The sequence below is a fragment of the Diabrotica virgifera genome, chromosome 4 (genome assembly GCF_917563875.1).
Source record: "Diabrotica virgifera virgifera chromosome 4, PGI_DIABVI_V3a".
NCBI classification, from domain to species: domain Eukaryota; kingdom Metazoa; phylum Arthropoda; class Insecta; order Coleoptera; family Chrysomelidae; genus Diabrotica; species Diabrotica virgifera.
The window spans coordinates 36,953,732-36,978,302 of NC_065446.1; the positions used below are offsets into that span (position 1 = coordinate 36,953,732).

Sequence of the window (24,571 nt, forward strand, 5' to 3'; positions counted from 1 at the left end):
TATGAAGTCGTTAATATCTAGTATTCAGTTTAATATTCTAAAGATCTAAAGTATCAAAAATTATGATTTGCCAGCAAAATATATTTACCTTGTATGTGGTTAAATAATCATAATAACTAGTGAAGCTATTATAAAAGCCAAAATGATGGTCGAATCCCTTAAACTGGGGAGTATCGTTCCATTTTGAATACCCTAAATGCCATTTTCCCACTAAATAAGTAGCATATCCAAGTTCCTAAAACATAATGGTGTGTTTAAAATATTCAATAATATAATTAAATTTTGAAAAGTTTTAGGAAATCTACACAGGAAATCGATACCTAATGATTTAGCTAAATTTTCTTGCCTTAAAATATTCTGGTAACAGCTTTCCCTCAGGTAAAGATCGTTTGTCAGCGGGTAAAAATGAAGTTCCTTGTAAACCTATAACAGAAAATGTGATTTTATCGTCAGTTTGTAAATGTTAGGTAATTTTAACTCAAACTCAAATATTTCCTTTGGTTTAGCAGCAATTTTATGCTCACTGATCTTTTAGCATTGTAACTATCATTTTTACTTAATATCACATTAAGTATTTGACTTCTCATGTCTCATAACTTTTCCAAAATTGAATTTATTTTTTAAAGTCATACTTTACGTAATATTGACTATTTCAATGGCGAGTCATTTAAAAGGGAAAAAGGTATGTTGCGAGTATCGCAAAATTGCTCTCTACGCAATGCAGCAAGATACTTTTACAAGTGATTGTATAAGGAAAAAGCCCTTTTTAGTTCCTAAAATTGCAGTGCAACATGCATATTTCATCCCCAGACTTGGCACTAGGAAAAAAATTTTAAACATAAAATTTTTGTTTCGTATAGTATCATAAAGTCTTCAACCTAGTCAACTGGAATAAAATGTGATTGGTTTTATCTTAAATGGGAGTTCCGCATCATCTGCTACTGGTAATAATAATATCGTATGGCATTTTTGCCGGAAATATCTTTTCAGACTGGTGCCACTTGCATATTTAACCCTAATGGAGTTAGTGTCGATGCACACTAACCCAGGGGGACTGGCGGTTTAACGTACCCTCCAAAGCCCAAAGCACGGTGAAGGCTTTTAGAAATGAATATGTCGATGTTGGTGCCGAGATTCGAACTTGTGCGCTCTGGTGTATGAAGCCAGTGTCTTGCCTCTGAGCTATAAGCTATTGTCCTTTTCATGAGCATTTTTCAGTGCGTAACAAATGATAGGAAAAAGGGTAAGTCCGTGATAATACACATTTATGGCATTTATTCTAACATGACATTTTAGTTAAATCTGACAGTTGTCACATTTTATTTTCAATTTGGAATAAAAACCAATCAAATGTATTTCTTTCATTTATAAAATGGTATTTTCTTTGATTTGTATAGTCTTATAAATTATACAGATTATATTTTGTAATATAATTATCTAATTAAAAAAATTATTTTTTTATTATGGAGCCATCTATTGACAACTAGAATAACTAGAATAAATGTTGCAAATATCTGTAATCACGGACGCGCCTTTTTTTCTGTCACATACAATTTAATGCGTTAGAAAGAAATCGACAAACTGTGACGCACTGAAAGATGATCATGAGAAAAAGAATACCAACTATAAGCTTATACAATAACATTTATGCTACTTTATCTGCAACCTGAGATACGCAGATGACACAACCATCCCCGCTAGCTCCGAAGTTTAACTGATTCACCTACTACAGCAGGTTGAAGAAATAAGCTCAACGATGGATCTTAAAACAAACAGAGACGAAACAAAAATCATGATAATTGAAAGAGCTGACAAAAATCAAAATAATCTAGGAGTAATCAAAAATCAAAATAATCTAAGAGTAATCAATAATCAAACTAATCTAAGAGTATTTGGGCTCTTTAATAACTGGCAAGTGGGATTCTACTGAAGAAATATAAGCGCAGATTAGCAATTGCAAAAAATTTTATGGCAAAATTAACAAAAATTTGGAAAAGTTATGAAATAACTATCATACAAAAATGAGGCTGCTAAGAAGTCACGTTTTTCCTATTTTCACTATGCATCGGAATGGTAAACCCGTATGGAGAAAGTTAAAAAGAGTAAAGATGCGTTTGGATGTTGCAGTTGAGATGCTGGGGGAAAACTCAGAATACCATGGGTCAGTGGCGGCCGGTCAGGGTCGGCAGTGTCGACCCACACATTTATAGACACTTTATAGATTTTTGTTAAATATTTAATTTAATCAGAGTTGATGATATTTGTTTCTGTAAAATAAAAAAAATATCTGTGAGATGTTGTTCTGAAGCTATTTCCTTGTGGCATTTTTATAATCAACTATCTTTAATGGGAATAAGCCGCAATTTTACCAAAAAAATGATTTTATTAACGTTTCGAAGCCCAAATCGAGTTTCGTTGTCAAAATATCAGTAGTATTTTGTATTTTGACAACGAAACCCGATTTGGGCTTCGAAACGTTAATAAAATAATTTTTTGGTAAAATTGTGGCTTATTCATATTAAAAATAGTTGATCTGTGAGATAATACAGACTAAATTTGATTCATGGTTTTTAAAAGAATTCGACCAATCCGAGCGTGAAGTGATCCCTGCGCGTAAAAGGACTTTTCAAATGATCCAAGCAGCCATGCATCCGAGGGCGTAAATTCTTATACCCGCTTCGGCAAGGACGGCAAGCCGACCCCAGATTGACGATTTACATGTTAAGAATTTACGGAATATTAGTCAATAGGCAACCAATTATCCATTTCACCATATTCACTTGAATGGCAAGTCCGGCACATTTCAATCTGCCGATCGGTGATGGTGATGATCGGCAGACGGCAGCAAGGCACGTAAAATAGCTATGTAGAACAGGTACCTTGCCAGTGCGCGCGGGATGAAATTATGAAATTAGTAGTTTTACGTCGTTTTTGATATTGTAATTTTTTGATTTGTTTTTTAAAGTTTTTCAAGTTGTTAAAAAAATAAAAAAACAAAAATCTCATATGAGGGTTGAAGCATTTTAATTAGATGGTATACCTATTTGAGGAGACAAAAAACCTTGCCGACCTTGTCTCTACAGCCACGAGCCGCCACTGCCATGGGTAGCCTGAAGAACAAATGAATCTGTACAAATCAGCTGAATATAAAAAAAGACCAATAATTCAAATATCAGAACAAATAATAGGCTATATTGGACACTTTTTAGGAGAAATGGTCTCAAAAAACTTTTCATCCAGAAACAGGAAGAAGGCAAAATAAGTCGAGGTCGGTCTCCCATACGATAAACCATATTGTTTCAAAATTCAGAACGATTACAGAAGAAAAAATGCCGCTAAGTATTAGACGAAAACATTTTATTTACCCAGTTTCATAGGATATTTTCCAGTTAGAAGTGCAGTTCTTGTAGGACTACTAGTTGAATGAACATAATGACTGTTTAGTATTATGCCATTATATGCTAAGGCATCTATATTCGGCGTCGGTATTTGATTGCTTCCATGAAACCCCACATCGTTCCAACCCTGCAACAAATAATTATCGTAAAAAAAATGCAACATAACAGAGAGAATGGATTTGAACAGAGAACAACAATTTAATATTAAGTTGTTCAATAAGTTTTGCGGTTCGATAAGAAAAACACGAAATACACTTTATTATTCAGTACAGTCTCCCTGAACATGCATACACTTACTCTACGGAGATTTCAATTTATTAATTCCATCCCTGAAGGGAGAATCAGGAAGGGCTGCAAAATACGCTTCCACAGCTGTTATATACTCATCATTTGATGAAAAACGATTTCCAGGCATACATTTTTTTTGGTATTGAAACAAATGGAAGTCGCCAGGAACCAAATCTGATTAATACTGTGGATGTTCTAACAATTCGAACTTTAATTCACGTATTTTAGCCATTGGTAAAAGGCTCATATGACACGGTACATTTTCCTGATGAAAAAATATTTGTTTAGGTTGCAAACCGTGTCTTTTTCACGGTTTTTTTCCTTCAGCTGATCCAAAAGGATACAATAATATTCAGAGTTTATTGTTTTATCACTTTGCAAGTAATCCAAAAAAATTCCTCTCACATCCCAAAAACTGATGTTAAAATCTTCTTGGTCGATTTCTGGACACAAACTCGTTTTGGAGCCGAAAAACCAGATTCTATCACTTTTCAACCTTTTGTTTTGATTCAGGATCATGGTGATAGACCAAGTCTCATCCGTTGTGATGAATCGACGCACAAAATCTACTTTATCCTTTAAGCAATACTACTTTTTTAAGCAATAAAGCACTAAAATCGGCCTTACCTCCGAAAAAAAAAAACGACAAGACGGATCTTAATAATTCTTTTTGCATTCGATTCGTGAATGCGCCAGGAAACTTTGTGACCCGGAGCCATGTTATAATATTAAAAAACTGCATACAAAAAATACATTCTCAAAGTGCATCTCAAACAGACAATAAAAAATTCAGAACTCGTCAATTACCGGCGGAAATGAGTTCAATTGTGTTACTCGAGGATTTCTGAGGTCGCTGAAAACGAATATGACGTCAAAAGTGATCTCTGGAGTACCTGGTGCCCAGGGTACCTACTGTTTACCTCGTCTTGTGAAGTTTTCGGCAAATTCATTATAAATTAGTCAAAAATCATTACTCGGGGGGTTTTTGGGGACGCTAACGACGAATATGACATCGGAAGTGATTCTACCTGGTGCCCAGTGTACCTACTGTCTACCCCTCTTGTGGAATTTTCGGCAAAATATTTATTAAAAAATTAGTCAAAAATAATTACTCGGGGGTTTTTGGGATCGCTAACGACGAATATGACATCGAAAGCGATCTCCGGAATACCTGGTGGGGAGGCTATCTCCGGTGGGGAGGGAGCCAAATTATTAAATTTAATATCGTTTATTATTAACTTTACGACATAATAATACTACAAAAATGGAAAGAATTATATTTTATACAATTTTGATCTCATTAATTTTTTTTACTGATGCTTCGTCATTATTGAAAATACTAATTGTGGTACAATGATATACCTATCCTTTTTATCCTTTTTATCCTTTCAATCCTTACTTTGGCCACACTGGCGATTTTTTACGGCGCGATAATTTACGGCGCCCATTGGTTTGACCATCTAAAATTGGTGGAGGAGGTAATCAAACCAATTGGCGCCGTAAATTATCGCGCCGTAAAAGATCGCCCGTGTGGTTGTTGTTGGTATGTTCCATAGCAGTTCACGATTATCCTTCTTGTTCAAAAGCTCTTGTCCATTCTACAAAAGCGATATGAGTTTTTAAGGTAAAATGTCTATTCCCTTTTCTATTAATAATTTTAACATAAGTACACTGTACTATGCACACGATCTGTCTTTTCTGAAAATATTTTGTTCTTCTTGTACAATAGTACTGGCTCTTACATAACTCCTAGTTAAATTTCGAAAATAAACCATCTCAAAGTCAAAACACTTCAGTAATAGTAGTAATATGTACTACAATATAGTCCTGGATCCCGCGTACTAAAAAAAAGTTTATTAATAGCAAGCTGAAAATTTGTTAATAGCTTAACGGTGTCTAGTCGGACAAACTTTGATGAAGGGGAACACTGGAACAGGGACAGTTTTAAATGTAGAACAGGTTACAGGTTTCGAACGGCAGACTACGAAAACCTCCCATGTATTTTGTCGGATAGGACTTCCAATTGATTTATTACCATTTCATGCAAAAATCAGACTGGTGTTTATCACCAACTGAGCATTTTAATGAGTGGAACACATAGAACATGTCAAATGACAGGAATTGTGTTGGTGATAAATAGCAGTCTGATTTTTGTATGAGAGTTTAATGAAAGGGTAACAAATCAATTGGAAGTTCTGTCCGACAAAATACATGGAACTTTTTCCTAGTCTGACGTTCCAAAATTTTAACCTGTTCCACAATTAAAACTTTCCTCGTTCCAGCGTTCCCGTAGTCTCATAGGCCTGGCAGAAGAGGACACCTGTCGATTCTGTCTGGAAGAAGAGGAAACCGCTCTACACGTTCTGTGTCATTGCGAAGGTCTCGCACGAGTGCGGTTTCTAGAACTCGAGGAGGAAAAACCGGAAGCACCAGGCTACATGAAAAGGCCACTATCAAGGCTGGTAAGTCTCATTAAGAGGACCAAGCTAGATGAAGTGCTTTAAAAGAAAGGGGAAACACAATAGATCTACAAGGGTCGCAGTGTATCAGGCTCTATTGGCTGCCCCATTTTCTACATTCTACATTCAGCGTTCCCGTACTTCAAAGTTTGTCCGACTAGACACCGTTAAGCTATTAACAAATTTTCAGCTTGCTCTTAATCAACTTTTTTTGGGACGCGGAATCCAGGCATAATAGTAGTAAAGGGTAGAAAAACTTTAAAGTCGTGTTAAGAGGATAACGGCAATAATTTCTAAAAAAAATTTAAAAAAAACTTTGGTGTAAATGCAGGAAAAAGAAGAATACCTTAATATACCAAGACTAATATTATCATATTAGAGACATAAAAGCATTTATTACCGAATCTTTCGATTTATGTTAACTACCAGTAATAAATTCATTTAATAGCCACCAACATACCCACCAAGCCAGTAACCATTCACTGTTCTGTTCGTAATTTATGTATTATATTATTACGAATTCATGCAAATAACTTCACTGGTTCCTTTCATGAGATTTATATATGTACGTACAATGTAAAGATAAAAATTTGCATATCACTGAAAATAGATGCGTGGTAGATCCTTTATACGGCTACGTTTTCAAAATTTGTGGTCATTTTTGCTCACAGTTTAAAGTTAACGCAAAAAGTTTTTCAAACTTATTATAATATCTAGAATAGTTATAAAAAGACATACAGAGAAAATAATACATACAATAATTAATATGTAGAAAGAGGGCGCTTTGTCCAGTAGGTTAACTAATATAGAAGATATTTAATGAAAACAAGATAATGTAAACGAATTAGCCCAGTCCTCAGAGTAGAGCAGGGCATTTAACACAAAATAAATCGATTTTTAAATATAGCACCTAAAAACTTGCAACTTTTAGAATTATGTTCAGAATGATGTCAAGAAAAAAGTATACTATAGACAAATGGGTGGAAATACATAGTTGCATTGTAAAGTAAATAAATTGCATCCAAAAGTGCATAAACATGTGAAAAGAGATGTATTAACAGCCAGATTTTGTTACTCGGGTATTTTTGGAATCACTAACGACGAATACGCCATCAGAACCGACCACCGACGCACCTGGTGCCCAGGTTCCCTGCTAAGGCACGTTATCTGGAGTTTCGAGGGGTTTCGGCACTAAATTGATGTAAATAGATTGCTTGGGGGTTTTTGGGGTTGCTGAACAAAAATACGCCATCAGAACCGACCCCCGGTGCACCAGGTGCCCAAAAACCCTCCAAACTCCAGAAGATAACATGCCTTGGCAGTGACCTTGGGCACCAGGTGGTCCAGGGGTCAGCTCGGATGGCGTATTCGTATTCAGCGACACCAAAACCGTCCAGTAATCTATTTACATGCATTCAGTGCCAAGACCTTCTAAACTCGAAAAGAGGCTACCAGACTGAAAACAATGGGAACCTTCTCTGGTAACACATCCGAGGCTTCTACAATTTGCAAGCCATAACGGATTCTAAGACTAAGGAAGATGAGGGAATTTTTCAATTTATAATTCACGTCCTATCTGCCCAGCGCGGTAATGTTCCAACGAGAATGGTTCCCTTCGTTCTCCAATGAGAGTAAACATGTAAATCAAAAATGAATAACCATTTTCAATTTCGTTGCAACACGAAACTATAGCCGCATCATTATTCCAGTTCAATCAGAGAGTGCAGCAAGCACCTCTACCGGTTTCGAAACTTATTAGTCTCTCATCAGGAGAGAGCACCTATGTGCCTCCTGAAATTAATTAGAAATTAATATATCGCACCTCCGCTCAAAGAGTGTCATAAGTCAAAAAAGCAAAGTTTCGCGAAAACGAAGCTTTAAAGTTTGTCCTACAACATTTTCGGGTTTAATTCAAAAACTATTAAAATTAGAATAATAACTATTTTAGTCAGTTACAATGGTTTTTGAAGCTCTATAAAATAGCGTATTAAGTATATATTAAAAACAATTTGAGTTATGACACTATACAGATAAAATAACGCAAAATTTGCGAAATATTATTTATCATAAGTGACACAGTACAAACATGTTCATTATAATTATCTAGTTAACAGACTTATACTTTTTAATGATGTAACTTTAAATACAAATAACAACATTAAACACAAAATACTGCAAAAAGAAAGAAAGATAAATAAGTGATAAATGTGTCACTTTTCTTGAGCACATACGCAGATTGTTTTGAATAAAGTAATCACATATACTTAGTCCAGGAACCGAAGCTCTTCAGCTCGCAATTTTTACAGAATGGATTGATTTGCTTGAAAATTTGAGAATAAGTAGTGGGTAGTCCAAGGATCAAAATCTATGATGCCGAAAGGCGCTTTTACCATGGGGGTGGTTGCCAGCCCACCTAGGGGGTGAAAATTTTTTATTATATTTTGACCGCAAAAGTTGATAAAAACATTCATTTTAAGCAAAAAAATGTTCTATACATTTTTTTGATAAAATTAATATATTTCGACTTATTCGCTATCGAAAGTGTTAGTTTTATATCGAAAAAATCAATGTTTTTCGATATTATACTCATTTACGATTCACTCAATTTTTGCCGTAGAAAAATTTTTTTCTAACCAATTTCTTGGGATTTGAATAACCTACAATTTCATATTAAACATTTTTTCGTATCTCTGATGCTAATCTTTCTATTCTGAAGAAAATGGCATTTTTTACCAAATTACAAAAACTCGTTATTCTCTTTTAACTCCAGTTTTTTTAAAACTAATTATTCTAAGCCAGTCAAACTTCTGGAATCTATTAATAATACACAAATAAAAAAGTATAGATAAGGCCAATGACTAAAAACACAGCTAACTTACATTATTAAGTTTCCAAATGGATTTCTCCTTTTTTTTTCAAAAGAATATATTGATTTTTTAACCGTAACTTTTTTATTTTTATCCTAGAAAGTTTGGTAAAAAAGAATTTTGTAGGTCTCTACAAGATCTATACGGTTATTAATATTGAATCCTTTTAAAATCCTAAGTCGCAAAAAAAAAGTGACTGTAAAAGGGTTGGTAAATGTGGTTTTTCCATGTTATTACAAGTTTTAATTGTCAATAGCTCACTCAGTTTTGGCGATAAAAAAAATTTTTGCTAACCCTTTTCTTGGGAATTAAATAAGCTACAATTTTAGATCTACATATTTTTTCGTATCGCTGATGTTAATATTTCTATTCTGAAGAAAATGGCATTTTTACCAAACTACAAAAATCCGTTATTCGCTTTTATCTCCATTTTTTTAAAAACTAAGAATTCTAAGCCGCTCAAACCTCTAGAACCTATTCATCATCATCATCATCATCAACCCGTACGCGTCCACTGCTGGACATAGGTCTCCCTCAGCTCTTTCCATTCATCTCTATTTTGTGCGGCTTGCATCCAGTTACCGACAACATGTTTCAAATCATCGGCCCATCTGGTTAGTGGGCGTCCTCTGCTCCGTAGTGCTTCTTCTCGCGGCCTCCACTCGACAATACGTTTTGTCCATCGGTTGTCTGGCAATCTGGCGACGTGTCCTGCCCAATTCCACTTAAGCGACGCGATTTTTTCGACAGCGTCTGTTGTTTTTGTTCTACGGCGTATTTCTTCGTTTGGGATTCGGTCTCTCAGGGAGACACCCAACATCTGGCGCTCCATAGCCCTCTGAGTTACGCGAATCTTGTTCACTACCTTTTTTGTTAGTGTTAATGTTTCGGCTCCATAAGTGAGTACAGGCAACACACATTGGTCAAAGATTTTCCTTTTGAGGCATATGGGCAAGTCCGATTTAAATACATAGTTAAGTTTACCAAACGCTGCCCAGGCTAATCCTATGCGACGTGGGAGTTCGCACGTCTGGTTATCTCGTCCCAACCGAATTTCATGTCCTAAGTACTTATAAGATGCAGTCTGCTCAATATCCATTCCATCAACAACAATATTACGATTTAGCACCAGATTAGTCATTATTTGCGTCTTGTTGATATTAATCTTTAGTCCGACCTCTAAGGAAGCGTAATATAATTTGTTCAACATTATTATTGCATCATCCATACGATCGGCTATAAGGACAATGTCATCTGCGAATCTCAAATGACTGAGCTTCTGTCCATTTATATTGATACCATATTCGTTTAGATCTGCCTTCTTAAATGTGTGTTCTAAAAGGGTTGTGAACAGCTTTGGTGAGATGGTGTCTCCCTGCCGTACTCCTCGCTGTATACAGAATGTATTTGTTTGTTGTTCAGACAGTCTTACGCTAGCCGTTGCCGTTTGGTAGATATATTTGATCATGTTAATGTAGCGATGGTCTATTCGGCATTCTGTCAATGCTTTTAACATTTTCTGCTGGCTTATGGTATCAAATGCTTTCTCGTAGTCCACGAATATCAGTGCCAATGGTTTGTTGTATTCCGCAGACTTCTCTATTAGATTTTTTATTACCAGTAAGTGGTCGTTAGTGCTATATCCAGATCTAAATCCAGCTTGTTCTCTAGGTTGATAGAAGTCTAACTTAGCCTCCAGTCTTTTTTTGATAATTTTTGTGAAAAGTTTATATATGTGTGATAGCAAACTGATAGGACGGTAGTTTTTCAGATCTGTTATGTCACCCTTTTTGTGTAATAAAACAATGACTGCATTGTTCCATTGAGAAGGAGTTTTTCCTTGGTAAATGCATTGGGTGAAAAGTTTGGCCAAAGCCTGGATAATTTTATTTCCACCTTGTTTGATTGCTTCGATTACTATTCCGTCATCGCCAGGGGATTTATTATTTTTCATTTCTGAAAGTGCCTTTTTAACTTCATGTGGTGTTACTTCTGGCATTAATTCTGATCCCTGGTTTGTGATTTTGGGCAGGGGCTGATCTTGCCTTTCGTTGGTGCTCTCATACATTTCGCGATAAAACGATTCGACAACCTTGAGGATTTCGGCTTTATCGATGGCAATGTTGCCATCTTTGTTTCTGATTTTGTACATATTTTTGTTACCGATGTTATTCGTATTACGCCTCAAAACTTTTAAACCTTTGTTTTCTTGAATTATGTGAGTTATTTCTCTTGTGTTGTTTTCTCTTATGTCTTTTCGGATTGATCGGTGGATATCTTTATTTAATTTCTTCAGTGTTGTGTAGTTGGAGTCGTATTTTTCCGTCAATTGTCTTCTTTTACTTATTAACTCTTTGGTATTTTGGCTTAATTTTTCTTTATGGGTCACGACAGTCGGGCAGCACTCCCTTTCTGTTTCTTTTAGTGCTTTCGTTATGACATTATTTGCTTGTTCAATGTCTTCTATGTCGTTTTCAAGGTCTTGTATACGTCTGGTTAGTACATCTTCATAGAGGTTGTTGTTTCCTGGGGGAATCCATTTCGTCTTTCGTGTTTTGAAGATCATCTTGGTTCTTTCGAAATTGACATTTAATCGTATCTTTGCTCGGATTAATCTGTGGTCGCTTCCTACCGAAAATTTGTTAAGTATTTCAATGTCTTTAATGATTTCGTTTCTGTTTGTTATGATAAAATCTATCTCATTTTTGACACTGCCATCTGGGCTTATCCATGTCCATTTACGCTGAGGCTTTTTATCGAAAAAAGAGTTCATCATGGATAAATTTTCCTGGTGTAAGAAATTAAGCAGTCTTTGTCCTCGTTCATTTCTGTCGCCATACCCATACTTGCCCATTGCTACTTCTGCATCATCTTGTTTGAAGCCAATTTTCGCATTAAAGTCGCCCATAATTATTGTATAATATGCTGGTGTAGTATGTAATGCTGTTTCTAGGTCATCATAAAATTTTTCAATTTCTTCATCGGAGTGGCTTGTCGTTGGAGCATATGCCTGGATTATCTTAAGGTTATATCTTGCATTTAGTTTGAAGATGAGGTATACAATCCTGGGGCTTATGCTGTTAATTTTAGTTATATTTTGGGTGTGTTTTCTATGTATAATAAATCCTACTCCACCGTGTGAAGTGTCTTCTTCTCCTCTAAAATGAAATAAATGTCCCGATTTAAGAGTAATTTGGGCTTCTCCTCTTCGTCTGATTTCGCTGAGGCCGATGATGTCCTAGGATCCGATGATATCCGATGATATCCGATGATCCTAGAACCTATTAATAATACATAAATATAGAAGACCCCAAATAAGGTCAATGACTAATTCTAATTAGGGTTGTAAGTAGGGGGAAGTTTCCGATCACTTTTTCGCAGAAAAAATAGGGACTGACATTCTTTTCATAATAAGTCACGTAATTTTTGAGATAGAGACTTTTTTTATTTCTGTGAATAGATATTCTTAAATACTTTAAATTAGTTTGAAAAAGATATCCTCGAAAAATGCACAGTTTTTCCTCTTTTGAGTTTGAAACTACAATATTTAGCATTTGGCGAAGAAGAGCTAACGTATAATAAAGTATAGCTCGATTACTATAGGTCTTAAAGAAAATTAAAAAAAATGTTTTGTTTATTTTTTCAGAAGGTACATTTTTGTTAAGCAAAGTTGTTTTGATAAAACGAACACTTTTTGAGTTATTAGCAGAAAACTGATTAAAAACATTAATTTTTTCTATATAAAACTAACACTTTCGATAGCGAATAAATCGAAAACTATTAATTTTATCAAAAAAATGTATAGAACGTTGTTTGCTTAGAATGAATGTTTTTACCAACTTTTGCGGTCAAAATAAAATAAAAAATTTCCACCCCCGAGATGGGGTGGCAACCACCCCCATGGTAAAAGCGCCTTTCTGCCTCATATAGATTTTGATCCTTGCACTATCTACTACTTATTCTCAAATTTTCAAGCAAATCGATTTTTTCTGTAAAAATTGCGAGGTTTTGTCCTATTTTAAGCTTCATTACTTGGACTAACTGTGTTAACTCGACAAACGATGCTTTATACACATAAAGCTGGTTTTATTAGCAAATGCTTTGCACAAGTCGATATGTGACACTATTTGTGTTCGGTGCGTCGTTGATTTTGGATAATCGTATAATGACACTAGTCATCTAACGATAAATACTTGAGCTATAGACGTGACACTTTGTGAGATAGGAGTTTATAGTTTTATTAAACTGTTGGTGCAATAAAACCGATTTTAAAATTTTTTGAGTTATGACACTCTTTGAGCGGAGGTGCGATATGTATTTACCCTAAAGTACGATTCTGGGTCTGAATCAAATCCTCTCATTTTGTCTGAAATGTTTCAATACTTTTCGTCTTTTGTTTTTAAAAATAGTTGTTACCCCAATTTTTTGCCAATTAATTACCAATTAATTCTGATGCCGAAATGGCCGACGCCGAAACGGCTGACGTCCACTTGGCTCGACGCCCAAACGGAGACGCCCAAATGGCCCAGTCGAAACGGCGACGCCCTGATGTCCTAGATCCCCCCAATGTATCTCGTTCCTCTAGAACAGCGTTTCCCAAATGGTGGGTCGCGACCCGGTACCGGTCCACGAAAGAAAAATGCCGGGTCGCGTCGTCTCGCCGTCTCACATCTTGCATTTTAAGGCCGCGCTCTGACTGACGCCACCGCTATCTTTGTGATATTTTTGACTTCTTGAACAATGTAAATATGACATTACAAGGTAGCAATGTAAAATGTATTTAGAGTACAAGAGAAGGTGGAAGCTGCAACAACAAAACTTAATTTGAGGACGCACGCAAGCAGGAAACCACAAAGCTTTTAAAAAGCTAACAGAACTACAAAAAGAGTATAACGTGAATTCAGTGTAGGATGAGATTTCAGTAGCTTTCAAGGAACACCTGTTCTGGAGGCAAATCTGAAGGAATATTCCCCCATCCACAGCAACAAAGTATGGATCAGGAATCCATTTACAATGGACAGAGAATCTGAGACAGTCCTTCCTAATTTAGATGATTACCACTGATAGTTTATTGACTGCCTTGTCGCCAGGAGTACCCAGTTTTAGCAGGAAAAGCGATAAAATTTCTAATTTCTTTTGTTACGACCTATAGGTATGACGCGGGGTTTTCAATACTGGTTTTCCTCAAAAATAAATACATATAGAAATCGTTTGGTAGGACCTGAGGATAATATTAATATTAATTTTTTCCTTCAAACGTGAATTTTTTAGAACCAGAAACAACTGCATAATTCTCATTAATAAATTATTTGATTTTTATTTTGTTTTATTAAATTTTTGTTTGAGCCAATGATTCTTTATTAAAATATATAAAACTATAATAAATATTTAAATGTAAGATTTCTTGTACACACATACCAGGGTATACAAAAAAATTTGTGGGTCACGAAGGATAAGCACAAAAATAACCGGGCCACAGAAAAATAAGTTTGGGAAACGCTGCTCTAGAAATAACTAGATATGCTACTACAACAATGTGCATGTGCTTGTGCATTGCTATTAATTTTGTGGAAAACTTCATTATTTTATTTAGTTATTTTTACTATTAGTTTCTGACGTACTTACAAAGTACATACTTACCTACGTTTTGTGAATTTAAAAAATGAATAATAATAAAAAGTTCTAATTGAGAATGTTTCTCAGCGTTTTTTTTTTGGAAACTCCGTAGAGGATCTGTCAATAATAAACGTTATTGTAGAATGATTTAAAATAGACAAAAGTAACTATTCTAGATTTTTTCACGGTGATATGTAACAATAATAGCTTCTAACATATACGGGAAATACCCAATATATTTATTTAAATACCTAAATAAAATAATATTTTTGCGTTGGGAAGGCCATGACCCGTCTGCATGTCTAATTTATTCTGTAACCGGAGGTACTTTTTTTATTAATATGAGAAGGTACTTAATTACGGTACATAAGATAATAAAGCAACTGTAATTAGTACATTATATACGTTCAATTATTTTTCATTAAAAAGGCAATAAATACAATACGCGAATCAAGATCAACATGAACTACTTCTGCTATAAATCTGATCGTAGCAAACGCGCTAAACACCACTTAATTGTTGTTTTTTTCGTTTCTTGAGTTGTTGAAAACTGTTTTATCTGTAAGTTTATCTAAATTAAGGGCATTTAAAGCAATTTCATTGTTGAGTCGTTACTACGATTTATTAATCGGCGGCGAACTTGACTTTGCAAACAATATACTACGTTTTAATGATCTTTTTTCTGTTGTGTTTTCTTGGTTGAAACAACTACCATTAAATCGACAATAAATTAATGATCTCAAAGTAGGCGGAAACTTGATAATTACGGAGGGCCAGCTTTCAGTATTATTATTATTTTTTAATATATCTATCTATCTACCTATCTCAGGGGGAACACCATTGCAGGTTAGAAAAATCAGGATATGGTCGTGGAATCTTGGTAGTCTTACAGGTAAGAGTCTGGAGTTAGTGGATGCGCTCAAACGAAGAAGAGTTCAAATTGCTTGCATTCAAGAAACTAGGTGGAAAGGACAAAGGGTGAAAGAACTAGGTGAAGGATACAAATTGTGGTATGTAGCGAGTAGTAACACTATAAATGGAGTTGGTATAATTGCTGATAGTGAAATGAAAGATAACGTAGTGGAAGTTGTGAGAACGAGTGATAGAATGATGTCAGTGAAATTTGTAATTGATAAAGAGGTATTGAATGTTGTGTGTGTATGCTCCTCAAACAGGTCTGGGTGAGAATGAAAGAAGAGCTGTGAATGAAATATGACCAATTAATTAGGAGACGTCCTTAGTGATATTTCGTCAGAGGAGAAAGTTATAATAGGAGGTGATTTCAATGCACATGTGTGCCAAACCAAGGCAGGATACGAAGCAATACATGGGAGATTAGGCTTTGGAACTAGAAATGAAGCTGGAGATGACATGCTTGAATTAGCAACAGCATTGGATATGGCGATTATTAATACATTCTTTAAAAAGAGAGAAACTCAACTTATTACCTACAAAAGTGGACAACATCAATCCAAAATAGACTACTTCATGATAAGGAAAGAAGACATACGTGAATGCAAGGAATGCAGGGTAATAGTTAGTGAGACAGTAAGCCAACAACATAAGCTGCTTGTTCTGGACATCGAAGTAAAAAGCGAAACTAAACAAAAATATCGGAGAGGACCACAAAAAATCAAGTGGTGGCTGCTAAAAGATGAGAAAGAAGGTCTATTCAGGAAAAGAATAGTAGAAAAAATATGTTGGAACATGAAAGGAAGCCCTAATACAATTTGGAGAAAAATGGCCAGTAGTACTATAGAGAGACTGCTATTGAAATACTTGGGAAAACGTCAGGAAAAAAGTTTCAGGATAAAGAGACTTGGTGGTGGTCAAACGAAGTACAAGGAAAAATAAAAGGGAAGAGAAAATTATATAAAAAGTGGCAAGAAACCAGATCCGACACAGATCTTCAAAACTATATGGTGGCGAAAAAGGAAGCGAAAGTAGCAGTAGCAAAAGCCAAAACAGAAGCGTATTCAAACCTATACGATCAACTTGATACCAGTGAAGGCGAAACGAAGATATATAAAATAGCCAAACAGAGAGCAAAGAAAGCAAAAACTTTGCTTATTAAATGAAGAATTTGACAGACAGCCTGTAGCGTCAACGGAGACAGTAGCAGCAATGGTCACCAAAATAACAAACGAGGAAGTGGCTCAAGCGCTTCAAAAAATAAAGAAAGGAAAAGTGATAGGACCAGATGATATTCCTGGGGAAGTATGGAGAGCATTGGGAGAGACAGGAACAAGGTGGCTAGCAGGTCTATTTAATAGAATTATGGAAGTTGAACAAATGCCAGACGAATGGAGAAGCAGTATACTGGTACCTGTTTACAAAAACTAGGGAGATATACAACAATGTACAAACTACAGGGCTTTAAAACTGCTTAGCCACACCATGAAAATATGGGAAAGAGTAATTGATAGACGGATACGTGAGGAGACCGAAATATCCGAGAATCAATTTGGCTTTATTCAGGGCAGATCAACAACAGAGGCAATTTTAATTATAAGGCAGTTGATGGAAAAATACAGGAGTAAAGAAACAAACGCCCATATGGTATTCATTGATCTTGAGAAAGCATATGATAGAGTTCCTCGAGAGATTCTCTGGTGGGCACTCAATAAGAAAGGAGTCCCTGGTGAATATGTAAAGATTGTGAGGGATATGTATGAGGGAATAACGACTAGTATAAGGACAGGTGTGGGAGAGACTGAATTTCATGTGAAAGTAGGATTGCACCAAGGCTCTGTGCTTAGTCCGTATTTATTCTCATTAGTTTTGGACCAGATAACAGCGAAACTACAGGGTAACATTCCATGGTGCTTAATGTATGCTGATGATGTGTTAGTAGGAAATAGTGAAAGAGACTTAGAACAAACACTGGAACAGTGGAGGCAAGCTCTGGAGGAAAAAGGTTTAAAACTTAGTAGGACAAAAACAGAGTATTTGGAATGTTCATTTAAAGATGGAGTTACTACAAATAAAATGGTATCTTTGGATGGTGAACTGATTGTAAAAAGCAAAAGTTTTAAGTACCTGGGATCGGTATTACAGAGTAATGGAGAAATAGATGGAGATGCATGCAGTAGAATTAGGGCTGGATGGATGAAGTGGAAACAAGCGAGTGGTGTGTTGTGTGACAGAAAAATTCCAATGAAGCTGAAGGGAAAATTCTATAAAACAGCCATAAGACCGGCTATGATATACGGAACTGAATGTTGGGCAGTGAAGAAGAAAGAGGAACAACGAATGCATGTGGCGGAAATGAGAATGCTTAGATGGATGAGTAAAGTGACAAAGAAGGATAAAATTAGAAATGAGTATATTAGGGGAAGTCTAGGAGTGGCACCAATTGATGCCAAAATGAGAGAGCATAGGTTAAGATGGTTTGGTCATGTTCAACGTCGAGACGTTAATCACCCAATACGAAGAATAGCTGAAGTGCAGATTCCTGGAAGGAATAGGAGAGGAAGACCAAAAAAGACCTGGGGGAGACGATAAGGCAGGACATGTTGGTAAAGGGGATTGAAATTGATATGACCCAAGATAGAATTGTGTGGAGAAATGCAATTAGGGAAGCCGACCCCGCATAGGGATAAGTCAAAGAGAATTATGATTAATATTATTTTTTAATCAATATTAGGACCTACCTATATAATAATTCTTATTCATTTACCGATAAATATGGAATTGAGCGAGTAATTATATAGGACAATCCCGTCTGACACAACTATTTACTGCAGCTCTGGAATATGCACTTACAAACTGGATTGGGCTAAAAGAGGAATAAATGTTAATGATGAATATTTGAGCCACATGCGCTTTGCAGGTGACATTGTCATTATAGCCGAGAGTTTAAATGAAGCTCACAAAATGATGGAAGAATTAAAACAGGCACTAGAACAAAAGTAGACCTGAAGAAACATTTCAAGAAACATTTCAAGAAACAAAATGTATTACCAATTTAGTTCCAAGTGATGTTAAGAGAATAGGTGGGCACCAAGTACATCAGATTTTTAGCTATATTTATTTAGGGCATGAAATTAGAATAGGAAAAACAATCAAACTTATAAGATCCAGCGTCGTATAGGCTTGCAATGGGCAGCATTTAGCAAGATGCGACATTCTAAAAAGAATGCTACCGATTTGCTTGAAGAAAAAAGTTTACAATCAATGCATACTGACAGTAATAACATAATATGGTTCCGAAACCATAACTTTGACTAAACATTCTGCAAATAAATTGAGAATAACCCAAAGAAAAATGGAACCACCAATGTTGGGTATAACAAGAAGACATATGGTACCAAATAGGATAGTGAGAGAGAGGACCAAAGTGACAGATGTCATAGAAAAAATTGCACAAGCCAAATGGAGATGAGCTAGACATGTAGCACGTTTAAATGATAATAGTTGGACTAAAAGACTCATAGAATGGAGACCTAGATAAAATAAAAGACACCGAGGTAGACCACCAAAAAGATGGATGGCAGGCTTGAGAAAAACAGTGGTGGGAAATTGGATACAGAAGGTACAAGATAGAGATCAATAGAAGAACAGAAAGAAGAAGAAGACCTATAGCCAACAGTGGATGCAAGAGGTTGAGGAATGATGATGAGTATATAATTCTCACATAAAATTATGGAAAAATACAGGAATAAACAAACAAACGCTCATATGCTATTCATTGATCTTGAAAAAGCATATGATATAGTTCCTCGAGTGATTCTGTGGTGAGCACTCAATAAGAAAAGGGTCCCCGGTGAATGTGTAAATATTGTGGGAGAACTAGTTTTAAGAGAGGGGTGAAGGAGACTGATAAATTTCATGTGAAAGTAGGATTGCACCAAGGCTCGGTGCTTAGTCCTTTTATTCTCATTATAGACCAGGACGGATCTGTGAAAAAACGTCTATTTTTGGATGTGCGAGGTGGCATTCGGATTTTTGCAGATAAAGTTAGGTGACAACTTTAACAATAATAATTGACTTATGCTAAATATTTAAAAATTTCGAAAAACACCGACTTTTTTCTACTTTCTTTGATTATAACTTTAAAACGATTCATTTTGGAACAAAGTCGTAGAGAAATAAAATAAAAATAAATGAATTTTGTATGATATACGACTGGTTAAAAATGTCTTAAATTATTACTCTTTCTGCAAAATAGCAATAAATACAAAATAAGGGGGCAAAATAAGCCGGTTTTTATTCAATGTTTTTCAACCACTTTGGTTGCACTTAGAACTTTCGTAATGCGCTTAGAAATCTCTTACAACATACTTAAATCGTTCACCAAATTTCATTAAAATCGACCTGATAGATTTTGCAGAATAATTTTGCAATCTAAATTTTTTTTAAAAAGTTCAAATTTTTAAAAACTTTCTGAAGAAAAAGTAGACCATTTAGAAGTTTGCTATTTTTTTTCATATAAAGAGGTTCTCTACCTATCTAATACACTTTACAGAATTAAATTCGGATTATTTAAGCGGCCTCAGCACTGTTTTAAAGTTATAAACAATTTTTTGGCTTATAAACAAATACAGTGAGAACGTTTGAGTTGGCATAAATTCATTTTCTCGAGAATAGGCGTCTCTAGAGATAAATCCCGAAACAGGTCGATTTTTATTTTTTAATTCTAATTTCTTGGTATATATATCATACTAGTGACGTCATCCATCTGGGAGTGATGACGTAATCGATGAGTTTTTTTAAATGAGTATAGGTGCCGTGTGATAGCTCAATCGAAAGGCTATTCAATTTTGTATTCACTAATATAAACATTAACATAATTATTTATACAGGGTTTGAGTTAAAAAAAATTAAATTAATTCCAATATTTAGCTTACGTCATCACACCCAGATGGATGACATCACTAGTATGATATTTATGCCAAAAAATTATAATTTAAAATAAAAATCGATATGTTTCGGGATTTATCCTCACTGTATTTGTTTATAACCCAAAACATTGTTTATACCTTTAAAACAGTGCTGAGGCCGCTTAAATAATCCGATTTTAATTCTGTAAAGTGTATTAGATAGGTAGAGAACTTCTTTATATGTAAAAAAATTAGCAAACTTCTAAATGGTCTACTTTTGGCTCAGAAAGTTTTTAAAAATTTAAACTTTTTAAAAAAATTTAGATTGCAAAATTATTATGCAAAATCTATTAAGTCGATTTTAATGAAATTTGGTGGACGGTTTAAGTATACTATAAGAATTTTCTAAGCGAAATATTAGGTTCTAAGTGCAAACAAAGTGTTTGAAAAACATTGAATAAAAACAGTATTTTTTGCACCCTTATTTTCTATTTATTGCTATTTTGCAGAAAGGGTAATAATTTAAGACATTTTAAGCCAGTCGTATATGATACAAAATTCAATTATCTTTATTTTATTTCCGTACAACTTTGTTACAAAATGAATCGTTTTAAAGTATAAGCAATGAAAGTAGAAAAAAATCGATATTTTTCAAAATTTTTAAATATTTAAATTTTTTTATTAATGTTCCGGGCATATTTGAGAAGGAGCATAGGTAAGTCAATTATAATTATTGAAGTTGTCACCTAACTTTATGTGCAAAAATCCGAATGCCACCTACGTCAAAACAGATCTGTCCTGGTCTATTATTATATTCGTTTTGGATCAGATAACAACGAAACTACAGGGTAACCCTGGTGCTTAATGTATGCTGTTGATGTAGTGTAGGACAAAAACAGACTAAAAATAAAATGATATCTTTACATGATGAAATTATTCTGCAACAACTGCAATTAGTGAAGCCGACTCTGCCTAGTGATAAACCCTAACGATAATAACGTTCATAACCCCTTTATCCAATAATAAATCCTGTACCTTTTATATTAGAAAAATTTACAAGCGACATTAGCATTACTCTTTCGAACCCCATCCCATTTCGTACAATTTCTCCTTAAAGTATTCCCCTTTTCAAACTAATCACCTTAAGAACACATTATTAAGCATTTTTTTCTGGGATCGTGTGCTATCTCATTTAAAAGGTTATTTTTTTCTATTCAGTAATAATAACAATAACATAATTATTCGTACAGGGTGTCCAAAGAATTGTTTTTAATTAAATTAATTGACACAAAAAGAAGAACATATGTAATTTATTCAATTCAAAATATGTTTTGCTGCTGTCAGGTTATCCAAAAGATACCATGGACGGTGAAAGCCCCAAATATAGATGTCTTTAAAAGAATCAATCAAGGACGCCAACTTTTCGAAACCATCGAGAAAAGAAAAACGACGCCTGCGTATCTGGGCCACATCATGCGAAATGAAAAATACCAGTTCCTTCCACTTATATAGTCCAGAGTAATAAGGATTTTCTAGGGACACTCAAAGATCCAGGTAGTTGCCTAATTTTTTAGTTATTGTGAAGAAAACCTACCAGCAAAAATCGCGATTTTTTCGATTTTTTGTACTCTATTCAAAAGCTAAATAGTTGATATAAAATTACAAAATTCAGTTTTTTAGAAGATTAAAAACCCTTCAAAATGCGATTTTTGAAAGTTAAAAAGTTAATTTGTTGCTACGCAAACTGCAAAATAAGTGAAAATCGTTATTTGTTAATAACTTTTACTAAAACTACCTTAGAACTTTAGTGTTTCATCCAAAGTTGGGTATTGACGTACTTAACAAACCTTCAAAATTTGAGACCGATCCATTAATTAATTTAAGAGTTATTCTATTTGTTTATCCCAGAGACCTTTATTTTGCAATAAGACAGAAAATAATGAAGATAGGGCAATTCTGAGTACAGTCGGAAAAATGAAAGAATACCCATGAACGAACATATAAAACACGCTGTATTTTCCTGTCACCATGTCACAAAGAAAATTGCCCAGCGCAAGCACATGTAATAATAATTATTACATGTACTTGCGCTGGCCAATTTTTTGTATGACACGGTGACAGGAAAATACAGCGTGTTTTATATGTTCGTTCATGGGTATTCTTTCATTTTTCCTACTGTATGTAAAATGAAATTAGAAGAGTGATCGTATCAAAATGTATTAAAAAAGATCAAAAAATAATTAAAAAGTATATTTTAACTTTTTCTATGTTTAATAACAATAGTATAATTAAAATCATGGATTTTTGGGAAAAAAATATTTTTTCAAAAATTGTTTAAACAAATTAGACTGTTTATTAATTAATAAATCTCTAGACAAATTGCATATTTGTAATGTATAGAAAAATTATATACAAATTAAAAAAATAACGATCAAAATATATTCAGTAGATCCCGAGATATAGAAAATGATAGTAGTTTTAAGTTGCCTTTTTTAGTTTTTGAACTCGTGCATTTGTCGGCTCCCAGCTCCAACATCACTTACCACGATAGTCACTAATTGAACTACATTTTTTAAAATCTGTGTAAAATACCAGCTTTTCTAATATGTAAAATGACTTTTTCTACGGACAATATTTTTAAAGTTATTCTAAATGTTTATAAACTACAAAATTTCACAAATTTGACATTAGGATTTTTGACTATATTCGATAATTTTTTTCATCTTTTTTTAGTACATTTTGATAGCATCAGTTTTCTACTTTCATTTGGCACACGCAGAATTGCCCTATCTTCATTATTTTCTTATGTTAATGCAAAATAAAAATCTCTGGGATAAAACAATTAGAATAACTCTTAAACTAATTAATGGATCGGTCTCAAATTTTGAGGGTTTGTTAAGTACCCCAATACCCAACTTTGGGTGAAACACTAAAGTTCTAAGGTAGTTTTATTAAAAGTTATTAACAAATAACCATTTTCACTTATTTTGCAGTTTGCGTAGCAACAAATTAACTTTTTAACTTTTAAAAATCGGCATTTTGAAGGTTTTTTAATGGTCTAAAAAATTAAATTTTGTAATTTTATGTCAACTATTTAGCTTTTGAATGGGGTGCAAAAAATCGAAAAAATCGCGATTTTTACACTAAATTGTTAATAATTAAAAAACGGACGCGAACTCTAGACAGGAAACAGGTAGGTTTTATTCCTATAGGTCTACAATAACTAAAAAAGTAGTCAGTTACCTGGATCTTTGAGTGTCCCGAACATGGTCTATTTCTAGCTTATTACCCTGGGGTAATAATCGAGGGTAAAATTGAAGGCAAGAGAGGAATCGGAGGCAAGAAAAGGATGCAAGGAACAGTGATTAACGACATACAATCTCTGATACATATTGCAAGAAACAGAGAGTTAATAGAAAATGTGATCGCTAACATCCATTGGTGAATTTGCATCTGAAGAAGAAAATACTATATACTATACTATATGTATATAGTATATAGTATACTATACTATATACAAATATATAAGTGTATAATTTTATATCCGATGAAGTCACAATAACAAGCCACTCAATATTCTACCTTAACATTATATAGAAAAATGTATCATTGATATGCATTTTCACACGATTGTTTTGATTCTTTTACACGGGATATGAAAGAAATTTTTTCTTGGCGTTATTTACGTTTAATAAGTTAACAGCACATCTTTCAACACATCCTATTGCTTAAAACTGTTAAATAAAATTTGTTTATTTGAAGTAGCCGTACATTGTAAACTAACATTTTTAACATAGTTACATCAGATTCGCTTTAAGATACAACCCATTATATAATTTAACTACAGGTAATTTTTTTTTTAATCTTTGCTATGATAATTTACCGCATTAAGAAAGGTTACGAATTCGAACATAATTATTTTTTGTATGACAAATATCTTTTTTATGTATAAGTTATCATTCCATTTTTTTGCTCAGGTATTTAACATTTTGCATATCTCGGCCAAAAGTTTCTTATTAATATACGGTATCGTAACTTTACTCTCTACTCAAACATCAGCAATCTGAACGAAGAAGATGTAACCAGGCCCGGCCCCAGGGGTGGGCGCATTGGGCGGCTGC

General features: G+C 34.3%; 1 protein-coding gene across 1 annotated transcript in view; it reads right to left on the reverse strand.

Annotated features, from left to right (window-relative positions):
- LOC114329930 (arylsulfatase J-like) overlaps positions 1–24,571 on the reverse strand; it is a 71,379-nt gene that overhangs the window by 27,085 nt on the left and 19,723 nt on the right. The window contains exons 2-4 of the mRNA XM_050648150.1: positions 3,366–3,525; positions 347–423; positions 89–235 (exon numbers count right to left, since the gene is read on the reverse strand). Of these exons, the coding sequence (XP_050504107.1) occupies positions 89–235; positions 347–423; positions 3,366–3,525 (384 nt within the window). The remainder of the gene's footprint in view (positions 1–88; positions 236–346; positions 424–3,365; positions 3,526–24,571) is intronic.